General features: G+C 47.4%; 2 protein-coding genes across 2 annotated transcripts in view; one reads left to right on the plus strand and one right to left on the minus strand.

The window, feature by feature from the left end:
- Positions 1-8,245, plus strand: part of SGSM2 (small G protein signaling modulator 2) — a 127,961-nt gene extending 119,716 nt beyond the window's left edge. Inside the window, exons 23-25 of the mRNA XM_055001677.1 lie at positions 4,692-4,788; positions 5,574-5,741; positions 6,630-8,245. Of these exons, the coding sequence (XP_054857652.1) occupies positions 4,692-4,788; positions 5,574-5,741; positions 6,630-6,718 (354 nt within the window). The 3' untranslated portion in view covers positions 6,719-8,245. The remainder of the gene's footprint in view (positions 1-4,691; positions 4,789-5,573; positions 5,742-6,629) is intronic.
- Positions 8,246-15,403: 7,158 nt separating this feature from the next.
- MNT (MAX network transcriptional repressor) overlaps positions 15,404-26,598 on the minus strand; it is a 72,715-nt gene continuing 61,520 nt past the window's right edge. Inside the window, exons 5-6 of the mRNA XM_055000988.1 lie at positions 20,124-20,316; positions 15,404-16,926 (exon numbers count right to left, since the gene is read on the minus strand). Of these exons, the coding sequence (XP_054856963.1) occupies positions 16,223-16,926; positions 20,124-20,316 (897 nt within the window). The 3' untranslated portion in view covers positions 15,404-16,222. The remainder of the gene's footprint in view (positions 16,927-20,123; positions 20,317-26,598) is intronic.

Here is a 26,598-nt window from a genome sequence, read left to right on the forward strand (position 1 = left end):
TGGTTTGTGCCTGTCCCTCTTTCCCCTTCAGATACCCCTGCTCCTTTTTGTATTTACTTACTTACTTCACTTGTATTCTTCCTTTCTCCCCAATAGGGACCCCAAGTAGCTTACAACGTTCTCTTCTCTTCCATTTTATCCTAACAACAACCCTGTGAGGTAGGTTAGGCTGGGACTGTGTGACTGACCCAGAAAGCTTCCATGGCAGGGTGGAAATTCAAACCTGGGTCTCCCAGATCCTCGTCTGATACTAACCACTAGGAAACACTACCTCTTCATTGTCGGTCTTCTGTGCATTCCCACATGGGACTGTGCTTGCGCAGGCCTACCAGCTAGAGTATTTGTAGCTATTTTTTTAACCACTAGAGGGTGCTCAACGCCTCCCAGAGCACAGGCGTGGCTGTTTCCCCCCCAAAAAACAGCGTCTACCCAGGAGGCACGGTGCCCTCTGCCGCTGCTTTGAGAGGTTCGGTAGCTGGAGCGTTCTTCCTTCGGGAGTTTTTTCTTCGGCCTTATCTAGGAATTTTACTGAAGTCATGGCTGAGAAAGCTTTATTTAAACGTTGTTCTAAATGCAACTTTAAGATGGCTAAGATGGATGGGCATTCTCTGTGCCTTCTTTGCCTTGGCGAGGGGCATAATGATCAGGCTTGCAAGATTTGCCGGGCTTTCACCCCAAAAGCGAGGGCAGAGAGGTCCTCTCATTTGAAGGCGGCACTTTGGAAGAAGGCCATGGCTGTGGAGAGCCCGAAGCTTACGACTGTGGAGCCTCCCCCAGTTGAAAGCTCCGCAGGACAGTCGGATCCACCCCCGCCCCCGCCACCCCAACCGTCTCAGTGGGAACTGTCTCCTGCGCGGAACCGAACGCCCTCAAGAGAACCGACGAGTCAGTCCAACTCAGGTCGGCACCGTAAGCGACTGTCGGAGCCAAGATCTCCTGCACGCTTGGATCCGCAGACGGTGAAGAATCATCATTTGAAGCCAACAGATTCGACTCATTAACCACCCCCGACACCCACTCCGGTACAGGCTCAGGCCTTGAGCTTGGCATCAGAACCGACCATGTTGGAACCACTGAGGAAGGAAAAGGCTAAAACCAAGCCCTGCTCCAGCAAGGGCTCGAGTGAAGTGGAGCCTACAACTTTCAGATCTGGAGGTGGTGCAATTTCCAAGGACCACCTTACTGAGGTCCAAATCGAATCGAATACCTTTATTGGCATAACAAGACATACATATGCACAGTCAGCAAGGAGACAAAGAGAAACATCCCTTGTCCCATCACTTAAACCATTCCTCTCCTCTTTGATGCACAACAAAGAAATTTAGCCACAGACTCAATGATCTCAGGGTTATGTGTAGATAGTAAAAGACGTGTCTTACTGTCATCCAATTGACCTTCATGATTTTGAAGCAAAGGTTATAGATAAACGGCGTGAATATCACAATACAATAAGCAGTACAGGAGAACATGTTCAGTACTTTCTATATCCCTCAAGCCACAGGCACAATACCTTGTGGAGTAAGGAATTTTCTTAAACCTCCCATGCAGTACCACAGAAGGAAGAACGTTAAAGTGCGCTAACATAAATGCTCTCCGGTGGTAAGGGGAAGTCAAACAAGAAAAGTACTCTGCCAAAGAACCATTAGAGGATTCTGAGGTCCAAATCGTCTTCTGTGACATTCTCAATGGAGGAAGGGGAGATCTTGAGAGACAAGCCGTGTAGGCAACGCAGCCACCATTCCCGCTCTGAACAAAGTTACTCTAATGGATGCTCCCCAAGATTCTATCCAGATGTAGACCTAGGGGGGCCATTTCATGCGGAGTCTGTGTTCTCCAATGGCTCCTTGTATGAACTGTTAAGGCAACCCCATTCCATCCCCGAGTCTGCTATGTCCTATCGACTCCAAGACGTGGAACCTGTTCATTCTGGGGACGAGACAGGTGGCCCCTCCGATCAGTCCCCTGACGAGGCTCTGGGGGACTTGGGTGAGAACTCCCTTACTGAGGACTTCAGGTCCTACACTGAGCTGCTTCAGAGGATGGCCAAAGCACTCGAGATTGATATAACATCTCTGGACCCCAAGCCTAAGGACAAGATCCTGCGTTACCTGTATTTGGGGTCTGCCGCCGTGACCTTCCCTGTAATCAAGGGGTTTGTGGACCTCATAAATTCCCTGTGCAAGAAGCCTGCTTCCAACCCACCGTTGGCTAAGAAGATGAAGGTGCTCTATAAAACAAAGGACGATTTGTATCCTTTCCTCTCGGTGCATCCCCCTCCATCATGAAGAGATGCAGTCACGCCAAAAGCAAGGGTCGCACTCTGTGCCTTCAGACAAGGAAGAGAGGAAGCTGGACGCAATTGGGAGATATATCTACGTGTCAGCTGCATCAGCCATCAAAATTTCCAATTACGCTGCAATGATGGCAGCTTATCAGATTTTTCTGTGGGGAAAGGCCGCGGCCTTCCACGACAGACTCCTAGAAGACCAGAAATCACTGGCCAAGGTGATAAGGGATGAAGCCTTATGTCTAGCAAGGCAACAAGTGAACTAGCGGCCCTGTCGGCAGATCAGCCTTTCCAAGCATGGATACAGGGCTCGGTCGGGCTCCCAGCCTCAGCCCACCAAAGATCAACAGCAGAATGTGCCAAAACAATTTTGACTAGAGCGTGACTCTGAGCCAGTTTTTGAGGATAGGCTGAAAGTGTATTATGCAGCCTGGTCCCTCATAACCACTGATATTTGGGTTCTTAGTATTATTGAAAATAGTTATAAAATTGAGTTTTCTTACTTACTGTGTCTGAGTCTTCCTGGGCAATCATCTCCCAACGCACAGCTGGAACTCTTGGCCGAGTTGGTGGCGCTTATTAAGAAAGGGGCTGTGCAGCAGGTCTATGATGAACAGGAGCGTCAAGGCTTCTATTCAAATGTCTTCTTGTTGGAAAAGAAAGATGGGGGTTTTAGACCCATCCTAGATTTGTGTCAAATCGATTAATAGAAGTACAGAAATTTAGAATGACTACGTTAGGAGTGGTTTTGACTTTACTACCCCCGAAAGTGTGGTTTGCAGTAATCGACCTAAAGGATGCATATTTCCACATCGCCATCCCTCCCTCCTATAGGAGGTATCTGATGTTTATGTGCATGGCCCTGATTTTGGAGTTCCTACTGGACTGCAGGACACTCTGTGTCATCTGTTAAAGTTTACCTAGCCGCAATCTTGGCTTTCCTCGCCCTGATTGACAGAAAGACTGTGTTTTCACATCATACCTCGAAGCTTTTCATGAAGGGCTTACTGAATCGTTTTCCCTTTATGGGGAGAATAGTTCCGCAGTGGTCCTTACAGCTAGTACTGTCTAAACTACTTTCCCATTCCTTTGAACCTTTGGCGACTTGCCATCTCAGGGAACTCTCCATGAAAGTGGCAACGTTGGTAGTAGTAACGTCTGCCAGGAGGGTTAGTGAACTAGCGGCCCTGTCGGCAGATCAGCCTTTCCTCAAGATTCATAATGAGACGCTTGTCCTGAGGCCCAGACTAGATTTTCTGCCTAAGATGGTGTCATGCTTCCACGTGACACAGGAGTTATCACTCCTGGTGTTCTTCCCTAACCCTGAAACTGAGGCAGAGAGCTCAGCTTAGCTTAGATGTCAGGAGAGCTATTCTTTTTTATCTAGACCGTACTAAGGCCTTCCATATAGACAGGCAACTGTTTTGTTTGTTATGCAGAAAGGGAAAGGAGCGAGTGCTCAAACTATTGCATGGTGGTTTGTACAGACTATCAGACTCTGTTACAGGCATGCCAACTTACCTTGTCTGTTGGGTATCCATGCACATTCCATGAGGTTGCAGGCAACGGTGATGGCGTTCCTGAGAGTAGTCCCTCTGCTCGATATTTGCAGGGCAGCGACGTGGTCGGCGGCGGACATCTTCATGAGGCACTATGCCCTTGATGTTCTCAACAGACAGGAGACGACGGTGGGCACAGCTGTGCTGCAATCCATTTTTCGCTGAAGAGCGGTCTCCACCACCTAGGTGAGAAGCTTCGTAATCTCCCATGTGGGACTGCACAGAAGACTTACAACGAAAACAGGGTTGCACTTACCTGTAACTGTTGTTCATGGTGGTCTTCTGTGCAGGCACACATGCCCTCCCTCTTTCCCCGCTGGCACTCTTCATGATGAGGAGTGTGGCGGCAAGAGGAGCTGGGGGCAGAGGGTGCCACACCTCCTGGGCAGAGGCTGTTTTCGGAGGGAAAACAGCCGTGCCTGCGCTCTGGGAGGTGTCGAGCGCCCTCTAGTGGTTAAAAATAGCTACAAATCCTCCGGCTGGTAGGCTTGTGCAAGCGCAGTCCCATGTGTGCCTGCACAGAAGACCTCCATGAACAACAGTTACAGTAAGTGCAACCCTGTTTTCTCTGTTCTGGCACCCATTCCACTTCCAGTGTCCATCAGTGTATCTGTCCATCCATCTCTGCTTTCACAGAGCAGATGTGATTCTCCCCTCTTCCGTTTTATCCTCTTGCGAACTTTTGTGAGACCCACAACCAGTCACCCTGTGAGCTTCATAGCAAGGCTGGGATTTTGACCTGAGACTCTTTCATCTCCACTCCTTTCTCGTCACAGTCTGAGGCCCCACTTGTTCTATTCCACTAAGGATGAGTTGACCTTTTCTGTTTCTTTTTCCTACCCAAGATTCTGGATTCCGAACTTTTTGAACTAATGCATCAGAATGGTGACTACACTCACTTCTATTTCTGCTATCGCTGGTTCCTGCTGGATTTCAAACGAGGTGAGCTGGTGAGCCTCATGTTGTGTCTTCCTTATTTTTAATAAGATGTTATACCCCACTTCCTTTTTCACAACACAGGACTGCATTTGAAAGCTGAGGCTGTCTCCTACCCATGAGTATCACTTTCATAGCTCTTCAACAAGATCAATCCCTTGGTTTTTCCTGAATGTTTATAATGCTGGGGTCTCCCTGAGCAGGTGGATCTGGGGAGAGGCACCACAGAGAAGACCATGTGCCACACTTTAGCCAGCCTGAGTTCAGTCAGAAAGACTGCAGACAGGCGTGGCTCCTCTCGTGGACTCGAATGGGCAGCTGAGCTTGCCAGAAGGTGCTCGCTAAGGTGTGCAGGGCCTGTGCCGTGGGACCAAAGGGTTTTAAATCCCCCACCCATAAAAATGAAATTGATGCTTTGGTTGGGCCTCCAGAATATGAACATCACAACTACGGTGGGTCTTGTTCTCCCCTTGTGCTTGCTCTACTTTGATTAAGCGACCGAGAAGGAAAACAGTCTCCTGTGATGATGTCAGAAGGCGCAGGGGATGCGAGTTCCCCACTTTTTCTGGTCACAGTGCTGTAGTGGGCGTGGTGCCTGGAGGAAATAGGGGGAGTTTAGGGAGGCTGTCACAATGTCTTAATGCACTGGATGTGCCTCATAATATTGTTTATACATTTCTTAACTTGTACTTGGTAGTGAGAGAGGAAGTCCTTGTGGAAAAGAATTGTTGACATTGATTTGCTTAAGTAATTGGATGCTCTTTTTTGTAATGTTTGTTCCCTCTATTCAGAATTGTTGTACGAGGATGTATTTACAGTGTGGGAAGTTATTTGGGCAGCAAAGCACATCTCTTCAGAACATTTTGTCCTTTTCATTGCCTTAGCCCTGGTGGAGCTCTACCGAGAGATTATCCGTGATAACAACATGGATTTCACTGATATCATCAAGTTTTTTAATGGTAAGGAAGTGAAATTTAGCCAAGTTGGTCAGGCTGCTTTCAGGTTTTGAGGGCCTGGACAGATCCTGTCTCAGTCTTACCCGCAACCTCCCCCTTCCCATTTTTGGTGCAGGTGAAAGAAGGCTGGAGAAAGATCTCTGTGAAATGCTGAGAACCTATTTCATAAATGCCTCTCTTGATGCCTGCTTTGTTGTCAAATGCCATCGGTCATCCCACAAAACAAGTTGTGAAGGCCATCACAGAGAAGGCCCTGTTTCCCACTTGTAGAGAACGTGCGACATACTAACTGGGGAGACCCGAGTAGAAATCCTCACATTGCCCTGAAGTTCACTGGGTAATAGTCTCTTTCTCTCGCCCACCCTCCAACTGCAACAGGTTGTTACGAGAATAAACGAAACTGAAAGGTGAATGAAACATTCCATTGTCCAAAAGGGAGACTTAAGTGTTTCCAGGGCACCACAGTGGTTAAGTGTTCTGGCTGTGAATCAGCACTCTGCTGGTTTGAATCCCACCATTGCCATGAGCTCAGTAGGTGGCCTTGGGTAAGCCCCTCCTCTCTGCCCAGCTCCCCAGCTAAATTGTGGGGATAATAATAACACTGACTTGTTCACCACTCTGAGTGTGGCACTAATCTGCCTAGAGGAGCGGTAAAAGTACAGTTGTTGTTAGTGGATTATGCAGAAATCATGGGCATAATGAATACCCACAGAATAACCTATTTTTAATGGAAAATTCTTTACAATAGCCTCGCAAGGGCAATATTACCTTCATGTTGCAGATAAGGGTCAGGGGGTGCAAAGCTGAGAGAGAGTGACTTACCAGCAAAGAAGAGATGCTCCCAGTTGTTCTAGAGATCTTGAGCTCCCTCTCTCCTTTTTTGTTGTACAGAAATGGCAGAACATCACAATGCCCAGGAAATCCTGCAGATAGCCAGGGCATTAGTTTGCAGAGTTCAAACGCTGATTGAAAACAAGTGAGCATGGATGCTGGGGGACAGATGAGTGAGGACAGATCGCTGCCAAAGCCTTTCTTGGACCTTTGAAAGGAGAAGGAAGAGGGATGGAAGGAGACTCTCTGCACTAGTACTGCAACTGGTATTTCAACTGCATCTTCCATGTATTGCAGTAAATATTCCAGAGATTTCCAAGAGACTTTTAAACAACAGATTCCCCCCCCCCACCACCGGGAGATGAATTTTAATGTCTTAGTCTGCATTCTGAATTTGTATTTCAGAGCCCAAATTATTCTATTTGGTTCATTACATTTCTCCGTCTCTAGGAAACGTTTCCCTGCACAAGGATGCTTGACTTGTGGTACAGAGAAGCAAAATGGTACCCTTTGCTGTGCTGTAATTTTGCAAAGAAGTCTTGTCTGCCAGTACTGCCCCCCCTCTGCCAAGAAGGCTACCCTATGCCCTGCCCTGTGCCTGTGATATGTGAACATTTATGTGTTCAGAAGGGGTGGCGGTTATTGTGAGCCCATCATTGGTTTAACACATCATCAGGCTCTTGCCTTGGGAGAGGCGGGACTTCCTGCGGGAAGTGAGAGAATTCCTCAGAATTGTAGGAGCACTGGCACCTGTGCGAATGGTTAGCAGGATAAGCATCATTATACAGGTGCCATGTCTCATCTCTCTCTCTCCCCCGTTTGAAGAATCAAAATGATGGTGTGTTTCACTCTTTATTCACTCACTGTGAAGGGTTTGTCCAAGCAAAGAAACCCCAGTTTGGTAATAGTGAAAGAACACAGAGCAATGGATGATAGATGGACAACTGAAAGACTTGAAAATGTTCTCAGACTTTTCTGCACAACCATGAGGGCTGGAACTATGTTATTATTTTAAGGATGAGGAGCAAAAAAAGTTATTTTGGACAGTAGCTGCACACTTTTATATTTGAGGAGATCTCAACGACGACTTGTTTGTGGCTCCCTAGGAAATCCTGTTTCTCAAGTCAACCGTGTCTAGTGGAATTTGGGAGAGGGGGGTGTTTGAATTTTTGTTTTTGGAATGCAAGGAAGGCTTTATCAGAAAGCCCCTACCTTTGTAATACTGGCATGCCCGCTGGCTCTCAACTCCCCTGTCACTTTGGAATTCCCCCTCCCCTGTGCCAAGTCTGCATCCAACCAATGCACAGTTCTGCTGCCCAGCCTCCCAGGGGAAAAATGTGCTTTACTCTTTGTGTGTCTCATTTTCATTCAGTTGAAAAGGTCTTAAAACAACAAACTTCCCTAGTGGGCCTTGCTCCTGAGGGATCTCTGTTTAAAAAAACAGAACACTGCACTACATTTTTGGAGAATGTATTATATGACACTTTGCTATGTAAAAAAAACACAAAGAATTTATCTGCAAACTTTGTTGTACCTGTTCCTATAATGGTCTGCCTAACTGTATTTTAAGAACCTTGTGTACTGCCTTATTTATTTTTGGTCAGGAATATTTTCCTTCATGGCTCAAGAGTTTATCTTTGCAGTGCAACAAACTGATTTTAAAAAAATACATAATGTCAAAGCTTTTTTTATTGAGTAAAACTTGCTGTTTTGTTTCCTGGCTGTTTAGAAAACTGAAGATTAGCAGTGCTTCCCAGACAGCCTTATCCTACGGCTTTAGGTGCAGATCCAGGAAGTAAGCCAGATAACAGCTATTCAGACAAGGCAAAAACACACACACACACCCCATGGTCACCTGACTGCCTTTAACACTGAGCTCATTCCTTACCATTAACAGCCTCCAGGTGGGGCCGGGACTTCTCCCAGAATTACAGCTGATCAGTTACAGCAATCAGTTTCCCTGAAGGGAATGGCAGGCAGAATCCTATAGCATCTAGGAGAAATAGAAGGCCTACAGTGACATCACATCCCGTGTGAGCTCTCCCCTCCCCAGGCACCGCCTCCAAATCTCCAGGAATTTCCCAAGCGCTTCTGTGCTCACCTGCCCAGTATCCCTTTTTAATCAAACAGATGTTTGTTTCCCTGCAGTGGGCAGCATCTCTGAATGCAGAGCAGGGATTTCGCAGGTTCTTAAATAACTGTCTTTTGGGTGCATAGAAGGGGTAGCGCTTGGGGGCCTGTGTGAGGATTAGTCAAATGGCGATTCGGTGGACGGGAGAGTTAGCTGCTCTGCTCTACAGGGCCAGGCCGAGGGGGGTGGGGGGCGGGTTGCTCTTCAGATCAGTGTCATTACTCTGCGTTGTAGGAAATCATATTTCACTTCCTCACAGGACAGTTTGTAAGAATTAGATCTGTGATCTCTTAGATTCTTTTGATCCCCACCCTTCTTCTAAACAGCCCAAGATGATGACACCTTTTCTAACTCTGCTTCTTTAGCCTCACAACCATGGGAAGAACTTCTGCTGAATCATACAGAAGCGAGCAAAGCAGAGGGATTTCCAGCCATAGAGATCCTTCTTGCAGTGCCAATTCTGGGCTCTACCAGTAGGTGGCAGATGGTGCCCATTTCAAGGGGAACAAGGGAAAAGTGCTTCCTACCAGTCTTGCGTAGGTGGAGGATGGGGCTGGTTATGAGGGGCGGGGGTCAGCCCTGGTGGCAGGCAAAGGGCATTGTGGCATCGAGAATATGGGGGGAGGACCTGAGTAGAGAAGGGGGCACGTGAGTGAGAAGGGCTGGGCATCAAGATGGTGGAAAAACAAAAGCTACTGAATAATTTTATCAATCTTTGTGCCAGTCTATCACAATTAGTAATGTAGTCACATCAAGGAACGAGCAGCTACATCCTTGAACTTAGCCCAGATGTAAGAGTCTTGGGCTTCCTATAGCATACATATTCATGGACAGACACATCAGAGCCGACAGGTAGGCCCATGGCTGACAAGTGTCCTTATTGGCAGCTATCCATATATTGACTATCAGAAAACACACTTCTTACAGCTAATGAGGTGGACTCCTCGTACAAGATGCTGGTGTAAGCCTAAATCTTGTTCCTGTCACACCAGCCAAAAGTAGCCACTCAGTTGGCATTTCAACTAAGCCGGGTTGCTCCAAGCATTGTTGAATGGCTGTGTGTGTGTGCGTGTCCCACTCCCTCCTCTGCAAGTTTACATAGGGTGAGAACCCAGATTTGCCAAATCGGGTTTACTCTTGCCACAGAATGTGGTGCTAGAGTGGACTTTACTTCTTTAGCCTGTAGTTGGGACATTAAATATTCAAATTCTTGCTCATGTAAAAGAAGTCACTGCAAGTTTTTAAAAAGATAGCACAGCAGAAAAGAATTCTCACCTAGTTTCTATCTGCTGTGCTAGCTATTTACTTACAGGGAGAATGGTTTCCTTTTACCTTGCATTACTAGGTCCTGGATCACACCAGAAGGTAGACTGTGCTACACACAACGGTTCACATTTTGGAATACTCCACTGTGTCAAGGTGTATTCCCTGCAAACTGAAATCCAGCGCGGAGAGGCTGTTGAACCTCTCTCCCTCCAATGCTAATATTCAATTTGCAGGGAGATTTTTAAGTGAGAGAATTTTCCATGCTGGAACCCAGAAGTAGAACAATCTTTCACACACACCCCACACTCTACCACGTAATTCTCCTGGATGTGCTGAGGAGGACTTTTGTCTTCAGATGCAGGTTCCAGAAAAGGTCCTCAAAGAACCCCGCCAATTAATAATGGCTCCAGTCACACATCTGGGGAAAAGGACAGCGCAGAGGATGTTGGGTGCCAGATGACCTACGAAAGTCCAAGCAGCTGTCTGTACTTAAAAAACAAACAGAATTCTGTCGGAAAAAAAGAGTCACAATTAATAGCTAATTAATTAATCTTATCACAGGTATCTAAAGTAATGGCACTGCATTTCAAAGCAGGGGGCATTCTTTAACTGGGTAGAAAAACAAGCTTATAAATAAATATTTTGACTAAAATAAATGAAAAGCAAAGATGGATTTTCAAGCAAATCAAGATGCCAAAATATGATCCTAGAATGGTGTATGGTGGCCGCTGTGAAGGTGGGGGGGGAATGCATGTGCCCCAAGCTAGAAGCTTGTTGAGCGTATGAACACTGAATTGCACACTGACCATATATTCCCCCATGAAGTATAATGAATGGACTTCTCAAATTGCACTTTTTTTTGCACATATGCAATTGCACCATCTGTTGGAGCAAATGGGTTTCTGCTTGGGCTGAAGCACTATAAAAAAGAACACGTTCTGTGATGCTACACCAAAGTCTATTTAAATATTTTCATCACCAAATTAAGTGGGAGGGAAAGATGCAAACAATCTTTTTTCATTTAAGATTTTCTCTGCTTTGCTCACCTGCCATGGAAGTGTTTCTAAAACTTTAATGCTTTGCACAGACAGTCCCATTTTGCAGAGGAACTGAGGCCCTGGTGATAAAGCTCGCCAAACTGTCAGCCAGCGAACCCATCCTGCGTAGGTAGCTGGATTTCTGGTCTTGTATATGCCCGTCTAGCACTTAATCCTTGTTCTACACTGGCTAACTCAGACCATCTTGCGCCGCCAGATGAACGCAAGGAGTATAGAATTTGGTAGGATTCTACATCCTGCCATCTTTTTGACAGACCAATTGAAGGGGAGCCACGCGCAGATTTGATTTTCCACATGCAAACTCTTGCACAAGCAAATCTTTATTATTTACTTCATTTATATCTCACCTTTCTCCCCAAGGGAGACCCAAAGCAGCTGACATCATTCTCATTTTATCCGTACGGCTCTGTGATGTAGGCGATGCCGTGTGTGACTGGCTGAAGGCCACTCAGCAAGCGTCAGCGGCAGAGAGGGGCTTGAACCTGGGCTTCCCAGATCCTAGTCTGACACTAACCACGACACCACACTGGCTTCCAGTCACCACACTGGTGACAAGGCACTGCTAATAGACTTCATTTATACTTTTCTCCCCAGATGGGAATCCAGAGTGGCCTGCAACACTCACCTCTAGCCTCTCACCTGCAAGATTGGACAGCCTGTCCAACTCACTCACCCGCATCCAATTTCACATTACAATCTGGAGAAGGGCTTGTCGGTCAGTGGCGACTGCTCACTTTTACCTGCACAAGTTATGAGCTTCAGTTTCTGGCCTCTCCCTGCAGCGCCACCAACAATATAGGCAGACAGTATTAGCTAGAAGGGCCAGTAGTCCAGCTTCAAAGGTTCTTGTGCTGCTCCCAAGACTTCATGTGTTCCCCCCACACAAGCAGATCTCTGGCTTATGGGTTGGCACAATGCAGTGGGTTTTCACGCAGAAGCTGGGTAATTTTAGCAGTGTTTAATATACAGCCTGCCCTGCTCATATGAAGAGGCAGCGTTGGTCATTTGTAGACCATGGCAGGAAAATAAAAGTCCCCAGCTCAGCCAAAGCAGTAACCTATTTTGTAAAACCAGGACCTCTTCTTTCAGTGGAGTGTACTTGCAAAATGCTAGTTTCACTGAACAAGCAGAAGCCCAGATGAGAAGCTGTGAGAGATTCCACTGAGCCGCAGAGAGAAAAACGGTATTCATCAGTCACTTGTTTCAGAAAATGCAGCGTTTTCTCCGTGTCGTGTGAAAACATTCATCATTCAAGCTTTAAATTGTAGGCACTTTGGGGCAGTGATCCATCTTGCTGTCTGTCTGAACTGCGGTGCACAGGCGAGCCAGCTGCCTTTGAGCCTCGGCAACTTCATCTGGACTGTATTACAGGTTTTGTTGCAAGATTACACAAGACCATGTCAGTGACACACTGAATGCTTGAAAGCGGGATACAAATGTCAAGTGTTACTTTATTAGAGAGAGCTGGTCACGAAGGACTTGAGATTTATACTTCAACCCCTAGGGATGCAAAGTAGCTTACAGCATCCGTCTCCCATCTTCACAACCACCCTGTGAGGTAGGTTGTGTTGAGTGGGACTGGCCTAAGGTCCCCCAGCAAAGCTTCCATGGCAGAATGGAAATTAGAACCTGGCTTTCCCAGAGTCCAACACACCAACCACTACCGTTTGCTGGTGCTCTTCGCCTGAAACCCTGGAGAACTGCTGTCAAGAATGGGCAATAAGCCAGGCGATGCAACTGTCAGCTTGAGCGTATATGTAAGGACTGGTCATTTGGACTAGGAAAACGGCCAACAGAAGCTCGGAAGCATGCTGAAGCTCCCCAAACACCCCTTCCTGCATTGCTCCAGCTTTGGGCTCCGCCCCCCCCCCCCCAGTACACCAGCTTCTCCCTAAAATAAGTAACAACTGCGCTTCTATACCGCTCTTCTAGACAGATTAGTGCCTCACCCAGAGCAGTGAACAAGTTAGTGTTGTTATCCCCACAATACAGCTGAGGAGCTGGGGCTGAGAGGAGGGGATTACCCAAGGCCACCTACTGAGCTCATGGCAGGAGTGGGATTCAAACCAGTAGAGTGCCGATTCACAGCCGAACCACTTAACCACTGTGCTACAGCAGTGGATAGCTACATTCAGCTATCTGAAGTCAAAAAACACATTTGGGATTCGCTATCATTCTGCCGGGCTTGTAAGACAAGAGCTGTTCCATCAGGCATTTGGTTGATGCTGGGTAGGGCCCCCGCCAGCCAAAATAGGGTAGAACGGGCCCCCCCTATTAGAACATCTACCTCCAAAAAAGAAGTCTCCTTGAATTATTTTTCAGTGACAGCTGGAAATGGATTAATGAACTGTCTGTGCTGCTTGTGTTTGCTTTTAAATATTTATATTGTATTTATTATGTTTTAAATTGTGCTTGTAATTTTAATGTCTATAAATGTGATCTGCCCTGAGCCTGCTGGTGCGGGGAGAGTGGAATACAAATTTTAAAAAATAAATTAAAAAAAATATTAAAATCAAGAGATTTCTGGACACGAAAATCAAACATTTCTGCAGCAGATACAAAGCCAAAATTTTCATATGAAAGCCAGCTGAACATTTCTGCAGCTTTTTGCCTACAACTTGAAGCCATGGCTGCAACCAAGACACCTGCAGAGCACCAACCAAAACTATACAGGCAATACAATGGTGGGATCCTGGCATTCTTCCTTTACACACTAGAAATCAACCTCAGATGGTGGGGGAAGGGCAGGAGCAGTAAGGAACATCTGAAAACAGGGTGAGCCACGGACACTTTGAACTCACCAGACAACAAAAGCTTTAACAATTGGTTTGCGAGAGATTTCCGGTGGCAGCCAGGAAAGTATCTACATGAGGGGACGCAAGTTCTAGATTAGAGTGCATGCCCACAAACCAACCAAAACACAACTGTTCCACAACATTCACTCTGCTTCTACTGCCCATGAGGTGGGGCAAAGAGAGTTACAAATCTATGGCTGGTGGCATATAAATATTTTAATCGGTTTAATGAATGAACTTACAACCCCGCTGCTACCTGCCAACGCTACCCAGCCCCGTCCTGGTTTTGAGAGTCACACCCCTTTCAGATGGGCTGTTTAACCCACTTTGGCTTCTGAAGGCAAACAAGATTTTTTAAAAAGGTTTCCTGTACCTTTTACAAAAACAACAAAATCAGAGCAAAATACGTTTGGGAAACCTGGGCTGAAGCTTCATTAACAGCAAAGGGGAGAGCATTTCATTCTGACAGTATGTGAAAACCTTTAAAAATCAGTTTACCTTCAGGGGCCAAAGGAGGCTTTAAGAGCCAGTATGGAAGAGAGACACGTAAGGGCGAATCTGCAGGATTCCAGTTCACCACCACCTTGAGAACTGGAAACTTGCTCCCCTTAAAAAATACAAAGGCTGCTATTTTCCGAGTTCTGAATACTTTCGCAAGTCACAGGCTTGGGGTGGAAAGGCTCAGCATATCCATCACAACATGCTCTACAAAATGCATCACTCCTTGTCAAGTTGTCTGGTGTGAACCAAGAGCAAACTCTAAAGCAAACTCGGATCCTCCAGTGGTTGCCTCTTGTAGAAGATGACATTTTTGGCTCATCATTACAAACCTACAGATTGAGGCTCCTCCCCCAGATATACTTCAGAGTTCCTTGGAAAATGGCTTCGACCACCACCAGCCTACAATGTTCAAAGGCGACGAGGAAGGGAAAAGACCCAAGACTGCCAGTCCATCAGATTCATCGTTCACAGACGACTGTGGAAGGGGGAGATTTTTGTTGGTGGTGGTGGTTCCGTTCCACTCCACCTCCAGCTTTTAATGTAGTATTTATTTAGATACTTATACCCTGCTTTACTTCCTTCCCAAGGGGGGGGGGTTGCAGTGACCTTCAGCGTGCGTCCTTCTCCCTTTCCGCATCTTATCCTCACAACTACCACTGCTGGGAAGGTGGGAGAGTGGAATGAGAGTGCGACTGGCCCAAAGGCACCCAGGAAGCTTCCGTGACCGGTGAGGGATTCGGGCCTGGGTGCCCCCGATTTTAGTCTGACAGCTTAACTATTACTCCGTGCTGGTGCGCGCGGATGCTAGTGTGTGGGTGCTAGGGTTATTACACACTGAAGGAAATGAGTTCATGAGCTTTCACTGATTAACCAGTCAAATCTGCGTGTGTGAAATGGTCTTCCCCGTTCATTCCAAAATCCAACAGGAGCCCCGGTTACAAAGAAGGGCTGGTCAGCACCTGCGTGGAGAGAACCTGGGAAATGGGCCATCCTAAATCATACAGATTAAATCAACATTTAAAAGCTGGAAAACAAAATCAAGGATTTTGGGAACTCAAATGGAAAAACAAAAGCCCAGCAGGGTCCAACTTTTTTCTCCTCCTTTTATTAGACAGAGTATTTCTTTAAAATGCCATAACAAGTCACAGTGATTATAGATGGTTTACTGAAATGCAAATATACTGAAAGGAAATACCGTAACATGTTATGCTCCATTTTTTAAATATGATTTTACCCTGGTCCACCAAACCATCTGTCTTTGAAGGTTCCAATTTTAGAATGAGGCTCTGTCTTCTCAGTCCGAAGAAAAGGTGTCAAATACTCCTGCAAAGAATCCGCCTTTATCAATGGCCTTCATTGATAACCATATTTATATATATATGTAGCTATAGGCAGGTAGATATATATATAAATATATATATATTTATATATATTTATATTCTTCTATGATTTTCTTTTTTCTTAATCTATGCAAAGTCTTGATAAAGAGATCAGCCTTTTTTATTAAAAAAATTCTACAAAGAAGCGACACATCAAAAAAAAGGTGGGGGAGGTGGAAAAGAAATTAAAAAGTCTTAAGAATGTTGTTATAAGTTGTTTCTCATTGATTACATGTAAAAAGGTGGGTATTAATAATCACTATGAAGGACCATTAAACGTTTTCTCTGAAAGGGGGGGGCAAGTGCAGAGCGGACCCAATCTCTCAGTTACCGGGTTGCTTAGATAAATGGAAAGGGGAGAATGGGGGAGGGGGTATTTTCTCGCCAGTCCCCCCTCCCGCCTGATCTTTCGCACGATTCTCAGGGCAGAGTTTCTGCACTCGTGGTGGTTTTCTTCTCTTCCTCTGGAACAAGGATGCACTTGGAATGTACGGAGTTTCAGCTGCAGCTCCCAACCACTCTCTCAGGCCAGCTTCAGCGTGCTTACGGGGAACGAAGGCATGGTGACCATAGTTACCGGGTTCAAGACCGTCTGCCCCACCAACTGTTGGTGATGGACCACTTGGGTTCCTACAGCAGGCTTGGCCACGACCGCTGGCTGGCCGAGGCTCGTGGTTCCATTCACTTGCTGGTGAGAAATAGTATGAGTGATGTGGCTAACCACTGGCTGGCTGACAGCCACGGGCTGCGGGTAAATGGGGAGCTGCTGACCCAGGTGGGCCACATGGTTGAGGGTTGCCGGGTGCACAGTGATGTGGCCGATCGGCTGGGCTGTGGTGGTCAGCTGGACCGGGCTGGAGGTGGACGGTGCAATATGCGCGATGTGTTTGGGCTGTGGGCCCTGAATTACATGATTGACAGTCTGAATAACGGAGGCGTGGGTGGTGGCCGTGTGCGCGATAACAGTCGATTGCACCGTGGAGGCTGCCACCAGGTGAGTCTGTGCGGGGACGATGGTTTGGGGCTGGACCAGCGCCTGAGGCTGAAGGGGGGGCTGCGTGTGGGGTGGGGTGTGTTTCTGCGGGAGAGGCAGCACAGACGGGTGGTATGAAGCAGCGTTCGGGGGCAGAGGCTTCAAGAGCTCGGGGTGCTGGCGATGGGTGAGCTTCGGCAACGAATTCACCAGCCGGTCATCTTCCATGTCCTCGTCTATGTTGTCTTCACCCTCTGTGGGGGAAGGAATGAGGGGGAAACAGGGACAAAGAAAAAACAGGTTAATTATTACCTATTACTTTATTATTTACATCATTTATATATCGCACCTTTCTCTCCAATGGGGACCCAAAGCAGCTTAACAGAACATGGATCTAAGAAACAGGCCTCCATTCACATGCATCTCATAAAGTCTTGATCTTGGAGAAATGGTAAAGCTGTTTGTTATCTGGGCAGTAGCACCAAGCAGGGCTCACACAGGATGGAATGCACCTTCATTAAAAAAAAAATCCCTGCACACAGAAAACTAGCATGCCAGAGAGAAAGCTAGGCTCTTCTTCCCAACACACTATTTTTCTGCATGCAAGAAACTTTTACATGGTCAAACTTTACCAAAGAGGCCAAGAAGGGCCCTGCTGGATCAGACCCAAGTTCCACTGAGCATATGGGATCCTCTGCTTCCCACAGCAGCCAGCCTGAGGTCTCCAAGCTGGGCATCTATTTATGTATTTAGAAAATGTTCCAGAGACTGATCAAGGCACAGAAAACAATACAATACAATACAATACAATACAATACAATACAATACAATACAATACAATCATGCAAACTGTGTATTTGTAATAAACCATAAAAAACAAACCAGAGCATAAAAAAAACCATAAAATAACATTCAGCAACTTAAAATAATAATCTTAGAACAGTCCTCACACTAGAAGTCGGCCACAAAAACAGCTTAGAAAATGAAATCCACTCAGTTAAAAGCCTAGGTAACAAAGAAACGTTAAGGCCTGGGGCCTATAGGAAAGCTGCGTAGGAAGGCAATCTTTTCCTCTGCTCATGCACAGAGGCACACTGGCAAGGGAGTTCCGTTTGGAGCCAGCATGGTATATTGGTCAGAATGTTAGACTCGATCTGTGGAGACCAGATTTCAAATTCCTGCTTGCCATGAAACTCACTGGGTGACCCTGAACTAATGTTTCTTCCTCAGCCTGAACTACTTCAGAGATTGTTACAGAGGAAGAGCCAGGTAAAAATGTACTAAAAATAAAAATAATTTTAGCCACCAAGAATACCTAAGAGAAGCCTTAGTTCTTCCATCTGTGAGGTGGAAATAATTGTGGTCTACCTCCCAGGTTTCCTGGGCAGATAAAGTCACAATACTTTAGCATCTAGTGTTTTTTAAAAGGCTTGTTTTTTTAAAAAAACAAGTCTTCTAGTCCTCAGGGGTGAGGACTATTGTTCTGCAATAACTCGACACATTCTAATACCCTCCTGATGCTCAACATCTGCAATTGATTAAAACAAACGAGTTCAGGGACCAGACTGCCACATTAGAAATCCAAGTTCTTGTTGTCTGAAGTCATAGCAAAAGAGAGCAGGAGAAAGAAGGAGAGAAAAGGGCAGATCTGAACACATAAAGCTGCCTTACGTGGAGCCAGACCTCGGTTTCCCAAGACCAGTCCTGAGAGGTAAACTAGAAGATATGAATTCCATGAGGACGCTCAAGAGAAGGGAGACACAATGTTAGCTGGGAAGCGTAGTTTGAATTTCCCCTCTCTCTACAGAGCTGGCAAAGATTGCTCCTCAGAAGGTTTGTTAATTTCCTCTTTGCCTCCTCAAAGGCTCTGTCCATTATTAACAAATCCTCTGAGAAACTCTCTTTGCCACTCTGTAGAGAGGTGAAATTAACACCGTCTCCCCCTTTGTAGAATTCATCTGGTGTAGTTTCGCTCTGAGACTTCAGGGTCCCTCCCATCACCCATTACAAGACAACTTTAACTGGAGATGCCAGGGATCGAACCCGGGACCACTTGTACACATAACAGACGTTCTATCGCTGAGCCACAGCAGCACCCCAATGAGGAGGGGACAGCCGTGTGCAGCGCCAGACGTTCGGAGTCCCTTGTGAAAAAATATGAAATCCTGACATGCACTAAGGTGTAGCCTACGCAGGTAACAAAATGCTGCGGAAGAACGGACGTTAATACTTCTGCCTGCAGACGCGGAAGGGGGCTCACCATTTTAATGCTTCCCCAAGCAGAAATTCCTTGAAGTAATAAAATTAGCACACTCGGGAACAGCAGCTCCCGTTGAGCCTCTTTGTGTGCTGTGCTGCCTTTCTACTTTCAGGGAACTATAAGGTAAACAAGCGGGGTGCTTGCAACGATTTGGCAAGAGCATCACAGTAACTCTCCTTCCCCTCCCTGGCAGCCCCCACAACACCTCTCCTCCCCCCGCTTCCTTTTCTCCTTCCCACCCACCAGCCAACCTACCTTTATCTGCCCCCCTCACGTCTTCAGTTTTCCCTCCTTCCCTATGCCTGGCAGCCTCTACCTGAGAAAACTATGCCCTAATTGTGCAGTGCTGGTCACAGGGCCCAGGAATGCAGAGGAGGGGAGCGGGGGCAGGGGCCACACACTATTCATTCATTCTTTCCTCCTGGCAACTTCGTATCTTCACCTTTTCCTGCCTCCATTTCTCCTGCCCACACACCAACCTACCTGCCTTCTATCTGCCTCCCCATCTTCAGATATATCTATTATTTATTAGCTCCATTTACACCTCAATGGGAACCAAAAGCAGCTTGCATCATTCTCCTCTATTTTATCTTCACAACCACCCTGGGAGAGAGTGACTGGACCAGAGTCACCCAATGAGCTTTCATGGAGGAGCGCGGATTTGAACTTGGATCTCTCAGATCCTAGTCTGAACCTAACCACTACACCACACTGCCTTTCTTGGGGTGGCTGCTGTTGAGCAGGAGCAAGCAGCCAGCCCCGAGTGAATTATGCAAGTCACGGGGAAGGTTACCCCCCCACACACACACTGCTTTTTAAAATTTCAGATTTTTTCTGCAAACCTGGGGCATTTCTCTCAGGCTCATAGAAAGATCTGTCTTGTCTGTTCATGGCTCTAGTCTCCAGATTTCAGTATCCACAGATTGGGCCATGGTGAAATTTCGATAGACTGATGCTATCCCCTTCAGTACCTCTTTCTGCAGCAGATACTATCCTGGGCTGAGGATCCGAGATAAAAAAAACCACTACTCAGTCTGCGCAGAGGCCATGCTCAAGGTGGTTTGATGCAAATCTGCTTGTTGTGCTTACAAGACATTGAGCACTGGGAGGTTGCACTGAACAAAGACGAAAAGCAGGTGCCCACCGCTCAGAACAATCCGACTGCATCCCAAAAAAGCAACTGGAAAGTACCTGAAGCAGTCGAGGTAGAGGCTTGATCGTCCTCTGGCTGGACCGTCTGCCGGACGATGCGCTCAATCTCCGTGACATCCATCCATTGGCTCAGCTCGTTCTTCAGCTCCTCCAGCCGCTGCTGTGTGGCAATCTTCTCTCGGGCCAGGCGCTCCATCTCATGCTCGTACTCCTTCTCTTTGCGCTTCAAAGTCTGGCAGGACAAAAAGGGACCTGAATGAGGAGAGGGGCACTGAGCATCTTGCTGCGCACCTTTATGACGAGTCACTTGGAGACCCTTGCTTGGATATTAATTTTTTATACATTAAGGTACGTGCCGCATCCCTTCCTTCCTTCCGAATCCCAATTCATACTCCCACCCCTCAACCCTCCGAACACAACATAAAATGGGCAAAAAGGATCGTTCTGTTATGCGACATGGACAAATCACATTGGGATGGCTCACTCCAGGTTCGGCTCCGATCTGGGAGGATTTTGGAGGCATTTTTGGAGGTTTTTAAGCAGAGGCTAGATGGCCATTTGACAGCAACGCTGATTCTGTGAACCTGGGCAGATCAGGAGATGGCACGGGCAGGAAGAGCTTAGTTCTTGTGGCCCCTTCTTACACGCCCAGGGTAATGCTGATTGCCACTTTGGAGTCAGGAAGCAATTTTCTCCAGGCCAGTCTGGCCAGGGTCCTGACGGTGTTTTGCCATCTTCTTGGCACAAGGGGGGGGGGGTAGTTGTGAATTGCCTGCATTGTGCAGGAGGTTGGACTAGATGACCCTGTAGGTCCCTTCCAACCCTATGATTCGAGAATTCTATGATATTACATGTAATCATAGTATCATAACACTAATAATACTATTATTAGATGAATTGGTTGGGGGGAGAAGAAAAAATATGGGAGGGTCCTCCTGTGGTGCTCCTTGAAGCACAATAAATCCCCTCCCTCTATACCATTCTGCCTTGTTGCAAACCTTAGCATTTCTTGTGGCTACGACTCTCTCATTGTGCATTTGGAATACCAAAGCAAAGGGTGGGTTTTCCCACAAAAGAGAAGGGCTGAAGAATCGAATCCATAAACCAAAGGCAACACTGGAGGGACAGACTGAGCTTCCTTTGGTCAAGGTGGGGTACAAGTTCACGGGGGGGGGGGGGGGCAAGAGGGAATGACTGCTGGGCTAGCAGCAGAAAGGACCAGATTAGATGTCCACTAGCTTGAGAGGCCAAGCTGCTCCTTTGCTGCTGTGGGTGGCACTAATAAAGGACAAGGCAGGTTCATATTGCGGAGGCAAAAGAAGGTAGCAACGGAGTTCCATTGCAGCCTGTACATTCCAAGCTTAGGAAATGTACACATGAGTGTGTTGTCTGACTGCAAAGCAAACACACATATCAAGAGTGTCTGTTGTGCTGCTGTTCCCATGCGCATGTGCATACATGCACACCTCCACAAATGTATCAATCTTTGGGACACCAAGGTAAGCCCACAATGGCCTGGTGAATTCTCTGCAAACCTTTCATTACGAAAACAGTTCCTTTAAACACGGGGGGACTCTGTAAATCAAATTGGACCAGGACAAAATCAACATCTGCTTGAAGATAGCAAATTCGTGTCTGTGTTGTCTTGCCGGTGTGGCTCATATGATTGAATGTGCTATTCGAGAGTTCCCTACCCACAGAAAACTAACATGCCATAGAGGCAGCAAAATTAGATCCCTTCTGTTTGCAAGGAATTTTTCAAAACGGAGCTGCATTCAGCTGCAAATGGTACAGCCCAGGCATAAGGGCCTGTGTCACCAAGGTCTAGACCCCTGAAAGGAGGTAACATAACAGCAAGTCCCAGAAATGGAAAGGGACAGAGGAGGGGTTAGGCTGAAAGACAGATTTTGCTGTGCTATTTAGTATGCTATTTAGTTAAGGTGAACAAAGGCTGTCCTCATTCTGAAGGGGTGAATGCCTTTTTTTCTGTAGCTTCTAGTTTGGCTCACTGCCGTGAGACATCTGCTGCCCAGTATTTGCTGCATGTGTGTTACATGGAAGGAGCTGGGGGCGCCCCCATTGTGGGCCAAGAGGCTGCACTCACAGGCCACCCCTGATTTGCCAAGGAGGCTAGCGGTGGTTGCCAGGTCGCTTTGCTCTCCAGGCAGCAGGGGCTATCATGTGGAAAGATCTTCTGCGGGCACCGTGCCATTTAACCCTGAGATTACAGGTGGGGGGGGCATCCCAAGTTTAAGCACCCCGCAAGCAGCAACTGCCAGGGCTCCCAGGTAGTAAGAGACTTGGATGAGCAAACTTCTGGACAGGAAAACTGCCCCCCCCTCACAGCCCTGTATTCCTTTCCCTCCTGCTGCAAAGAAAGAAAACTAAGTGCACAGCAAGGCTTTCCTCACGTGCCGGGCTCCTGGTGCCCCCCACAGAAGCAAGCAGCTGGGCCCCTTGTGGCCAGCCCTCCCTTGGAGACGCTCTCCCGGCAGGCAGGGTCCGCGGGCCTGCCGACTTCTGCTGAGTCATGCTTTCCCAAGGGACCCCGTGACTCACGGGGAAGCGGGGCCTGACGCACACAGGCTCTGCCACTGCCCCCCCCCCTCCACCTGGGAAAAGGGCCAAGTGGGATCACCCCTCAGCGGCTCCTGTACAAAATACTGCACACAAGGGACAGACAGAAAGACCTTTCCCCACCTGTCTGTGCCTGTGTGCCACATGGCAGGAGGACGAAAACAGACAGAAAAAGGAATAAACTGGCTCTCCAGAGACACTGCACTGCCAGGTCACTCACCCAAAACGGGCACAGCACCCGCCTTGGCAAATGGCACTGATTATTTAAGCTTTCTCCTTCTGTACTCAGCTGGGTCAGGGAGCAATCTAGGAGACAGCAGAATAAAATGGCTGCAGCAAACTTTCCCAAAGTTTCTGAACCCCGCTCCCCCTTTAAAGGAAAGTCAGCTTGGTTTCGGGAATAAAGTGTAGGACTACAATCTGGCAGACGCACGTTTAAATCCCAATGGAAGCTTGCTGGGTAGCCTTGGGCCAGTCACTCACTCTCAGCCTAACCTACCTCACAGGGTTGCTGTGAAGGTAAAATAGGGGTAGGGAAGACCAATTTATAGCGCTCTGAGCTCCTTGGGGAAAGGGGGGGGGGATGAAAAACAAGCGCTTATTCTACCCCTGACCACCACCACCCACTTGGGTTCCAAGGAGCTGGGATCCTTGCATGCAACCACGTGCATGCCACTTGCTTTGTCAAGCCCAGCTTTATGGACTGGGCCAGATCTCTCACCCCAATTCAAACATGATGCACAGGGAGAGATCCTCAGGGAAAGAACAGCTCAGGCCTTCTTTTCTTTCTTCCTCAATCACACTGGGATGATGGGGAAACAGAAGAGCAGTCAGCCTTCGAATGCAGATCCTCTGCTGGGTCCTCGCCCTGAAGACATTTTGTCCTCTACTTGCTGGGGAATTCTAAACGCAGCTCCCACTCCACGTGGCCTCATCCCTCCCCCGTAGGGTGGCCAAACCTGGGGTGGGAAATTCTGGAGATTTGGGGATGGAGCCTAGGGGAGATGGGGTTTGGGGAGGGGACTCAGCAGGGTATTTATTTATTTCATTTATAGTCTGCCTTTCTCACTGAGACTTGAGGTGGATTACACAGTGCAATCAATATCAAAGACATTTCAATATATACGTGTAATTTTGCAAGATTTAAAGAAAAAGAAAAGGAGAAAGAAAGCGAGAGAGAGAGAAAGATTTAACAATGCTTAACAACAGCATAAGCAAATTCCATGACTGATAAATTCAACAACATACATAGGAACTACCCAGTAGGACCATACTTATTATAGCCATAGTAGCGAAGTCTGTGGTCCCTCCTTATCTCTTTACTGATGGGGTTCCCAGTCCCTTTACTGATGGACCCCCTGAGACCACTTCCTTTCAATGCAGTCCTCCCATCTGGGCAAAACCTCCTCTTGAACCACGCAGTTTTGCATCGTTTACAGAAGGCCAAGCGAGTGGGACCCTTCCTAACCTCCTCAGGTAGTCCATTCCATAAAGTGGGACCACCACCCAGAATGCCCGTGTACAGGCAGCTGCAGGTGCCACCCTGTGTGGGGTGGCATCTGTGGAAGTTCCTGTTCACATGAGCAAAGCTGCCGTGATGGAGTAGTGGGAGAGAGGAGGTCCCATAGATATGATGGACCAAGGCCATGAAGAGCTTCGTAGGTGATAGCCAATACCTTGCATTGGGCTCGGTAACTGATAGGAAGCCAACGGAGTGACTGCAGAATGGGAGTGATATTCGTGCTCCTGCTCGCTCCAGATAATAGCCGAACTGCAGAGTCCTGGACCAACTGGAGTCTCTGAGTTAACTTAGAGGTGATACCAATGCAGAGTGCATTGCAGCAGTCAAGTCTCATGGCACGGGTCCAGGTGGCCAGATCAGCCATGTCTGCCACAGAGCCCAAAGTGGCCATTTTCTCCAGGGGAATCCATCTCTGGACTCTACCTGGAGGCTGACAATCCTGATCCCCCTCTCCAGTGGGTGCCCACCCCACAGTCTGAAAGGCCTCGAGGGACAAAGGAGGAAATCCCCAGCTGGAATCCCTGCTGGCCAAAAAGGTAAGCTTGGGCACCCCCCCCCCCCGCCTAGCCAACTTCACTGAGCTGTTGTGAGGAAAAAATCTGATTGGCTTCCATAAGCTACTTTTCAAGGAAAGATTTGAAGGTGAAAATAATAATGAAAAACAGACCCGAGAATGTGACTGCACAAAGCTGCCTTGTACCAATCCAACCCCTGGCCACTGCAGCCACGGCCAGCCACTCCACTCCCGGTGGTTCTTGAGTGCTCCCCCCGCCCTGTCTTTCCGTATTCTGCATTCAAAGCATGCGTTCTATCCCTAAGCTTCTTGAAGGAAGCATTACACATTCTTGCCACTGCGCGTGTGCGCTCACGAACACACACACACAGAGCCCATCATGCACAGAGCACAGCTGGAATATGATTGGAGGCCGTCTCCGGGAGAGGAGAGGCGGCCCTGCCCTGCCCTCTTTGGGGCCATCCAAAGGGCTTGGGCTGCCCACTGCTGGAAACAGGATGTCGAACTATATGGACCTTTGTTCTGATCCACAGGGGCTCTCGTAAGTGGACAAAAAAACAAAGAACAGAGATGTGGAAAACAATGCAGCCTACCAGGCACAAACGTGCTCAGGAACCTGTTGCATGAATAGGGAAGCGGAGCCTTGTACACAAAGTGTGGATAATTTTATCAATGATGATTGTGTGTTGGTCCTCCCCCCACCCCTCCGCCCCAAGGCACATTTTTAACTGACAAAAGTTATGACCAGAAGAGATAATACAAGGATTATATGCAGAGTGTTGAGAAAGCAAACAAGAGGGCATTCCCCTCCTTTTCCCAAATACGAAAGCTCAAAGGATACCAAACCAAGTCTGCAGGTAGTAGATCCAGGAAAGACAAAACAGGGTATTTTTTCACATGATGCACAAATTGACCTGTGGAGCTCCCTGACACAAGATGCAGGGGCGGCCATTAGTTTAGATTCTTTAAAAGGGGATGCCACACAATTATGGAGCAAAGATCCAGTGGTAGATTTTAAATATGAGAGCTGAGGAGACCCTCCATGTTCAAAGGCAGTATAGCTGAGAAGGCACAATCAACAGACTTCAGCCTCTGTCCCCCAACTGTATGAAGCCCGATTGGGTAAGAGTGCTGCACTAGACAGACCCTTGAGTACAGTGTTTACACTGACAACCCACTCCATCAACATGCATGAAGACATCTTTGCACCACCACAAAAGGCACAGTTGCTGGGTCAGTGGGATGAGAGAAAGAAGGTAGTTCAATACCAAGTTTTTGCTTTAATCACAGCAAGGAGCACAGGTCTGCAGCTCTTTCAACTATTTCTAATCTTAATCAATATGTCTGATTCTCAACATGGCAAAATCTGTGGATATCATCATCATCATCATCATCATCATCATCATCACTATCACCATCATCATCATTATTAAAAATCTGGAGATTAGAGCCATGAACAGACAAGATAGATCTTTCTATAAAACTGAAAAACACCCCATATTTACAGAAAAATCTGAAATCTTAAAAAAAATGCATTGGGAGATTCCCCCCCCCCCAATAATAGAAGCAGCTCCTGTATACCCTCAGTGGCTGCTGCTAGGCAACCACACAGTATTGCCAGCATTCAAGCCTTGAGTTTTTTGTCAGTAAAGGGCAGGAGCAGGGTACAGTGTCCTTTTAGGGCTATTATAGCCTTTGAGGGAGGAGGCAGAGGCAGAGTAGGAGTGAAAAACCCTAGAAAAGGGCCCCACCCACCCAAAGGTGGGAGGGAGAAAAGTGCCAAAGGTCAAGCACTCCCACTGGCCAGGCACTACCTCCCATGTCTCAGATGGAGATTGGGCAAGGCCAAGCGCTGCTTCCCTCACCTTGGGCTTGGGTGCCACTTTCACCACACCGTGTGG

This window comes from Eublepharis macularius, chromosome 17, assembly GCF_028583425.1.
Source record: "Eublepharis macularius isolate TG4126 chromosome 17, MPM_Emac_v1.0, whole genome shotgun sequence".
Taxonomy (NCBI): domain Eukaryota; kingdom Metazoa; phylum Chordata; class Lepidosauria; order Squamata; family Eublepharidae; genus Eublepharis; species Eublepharis macularius.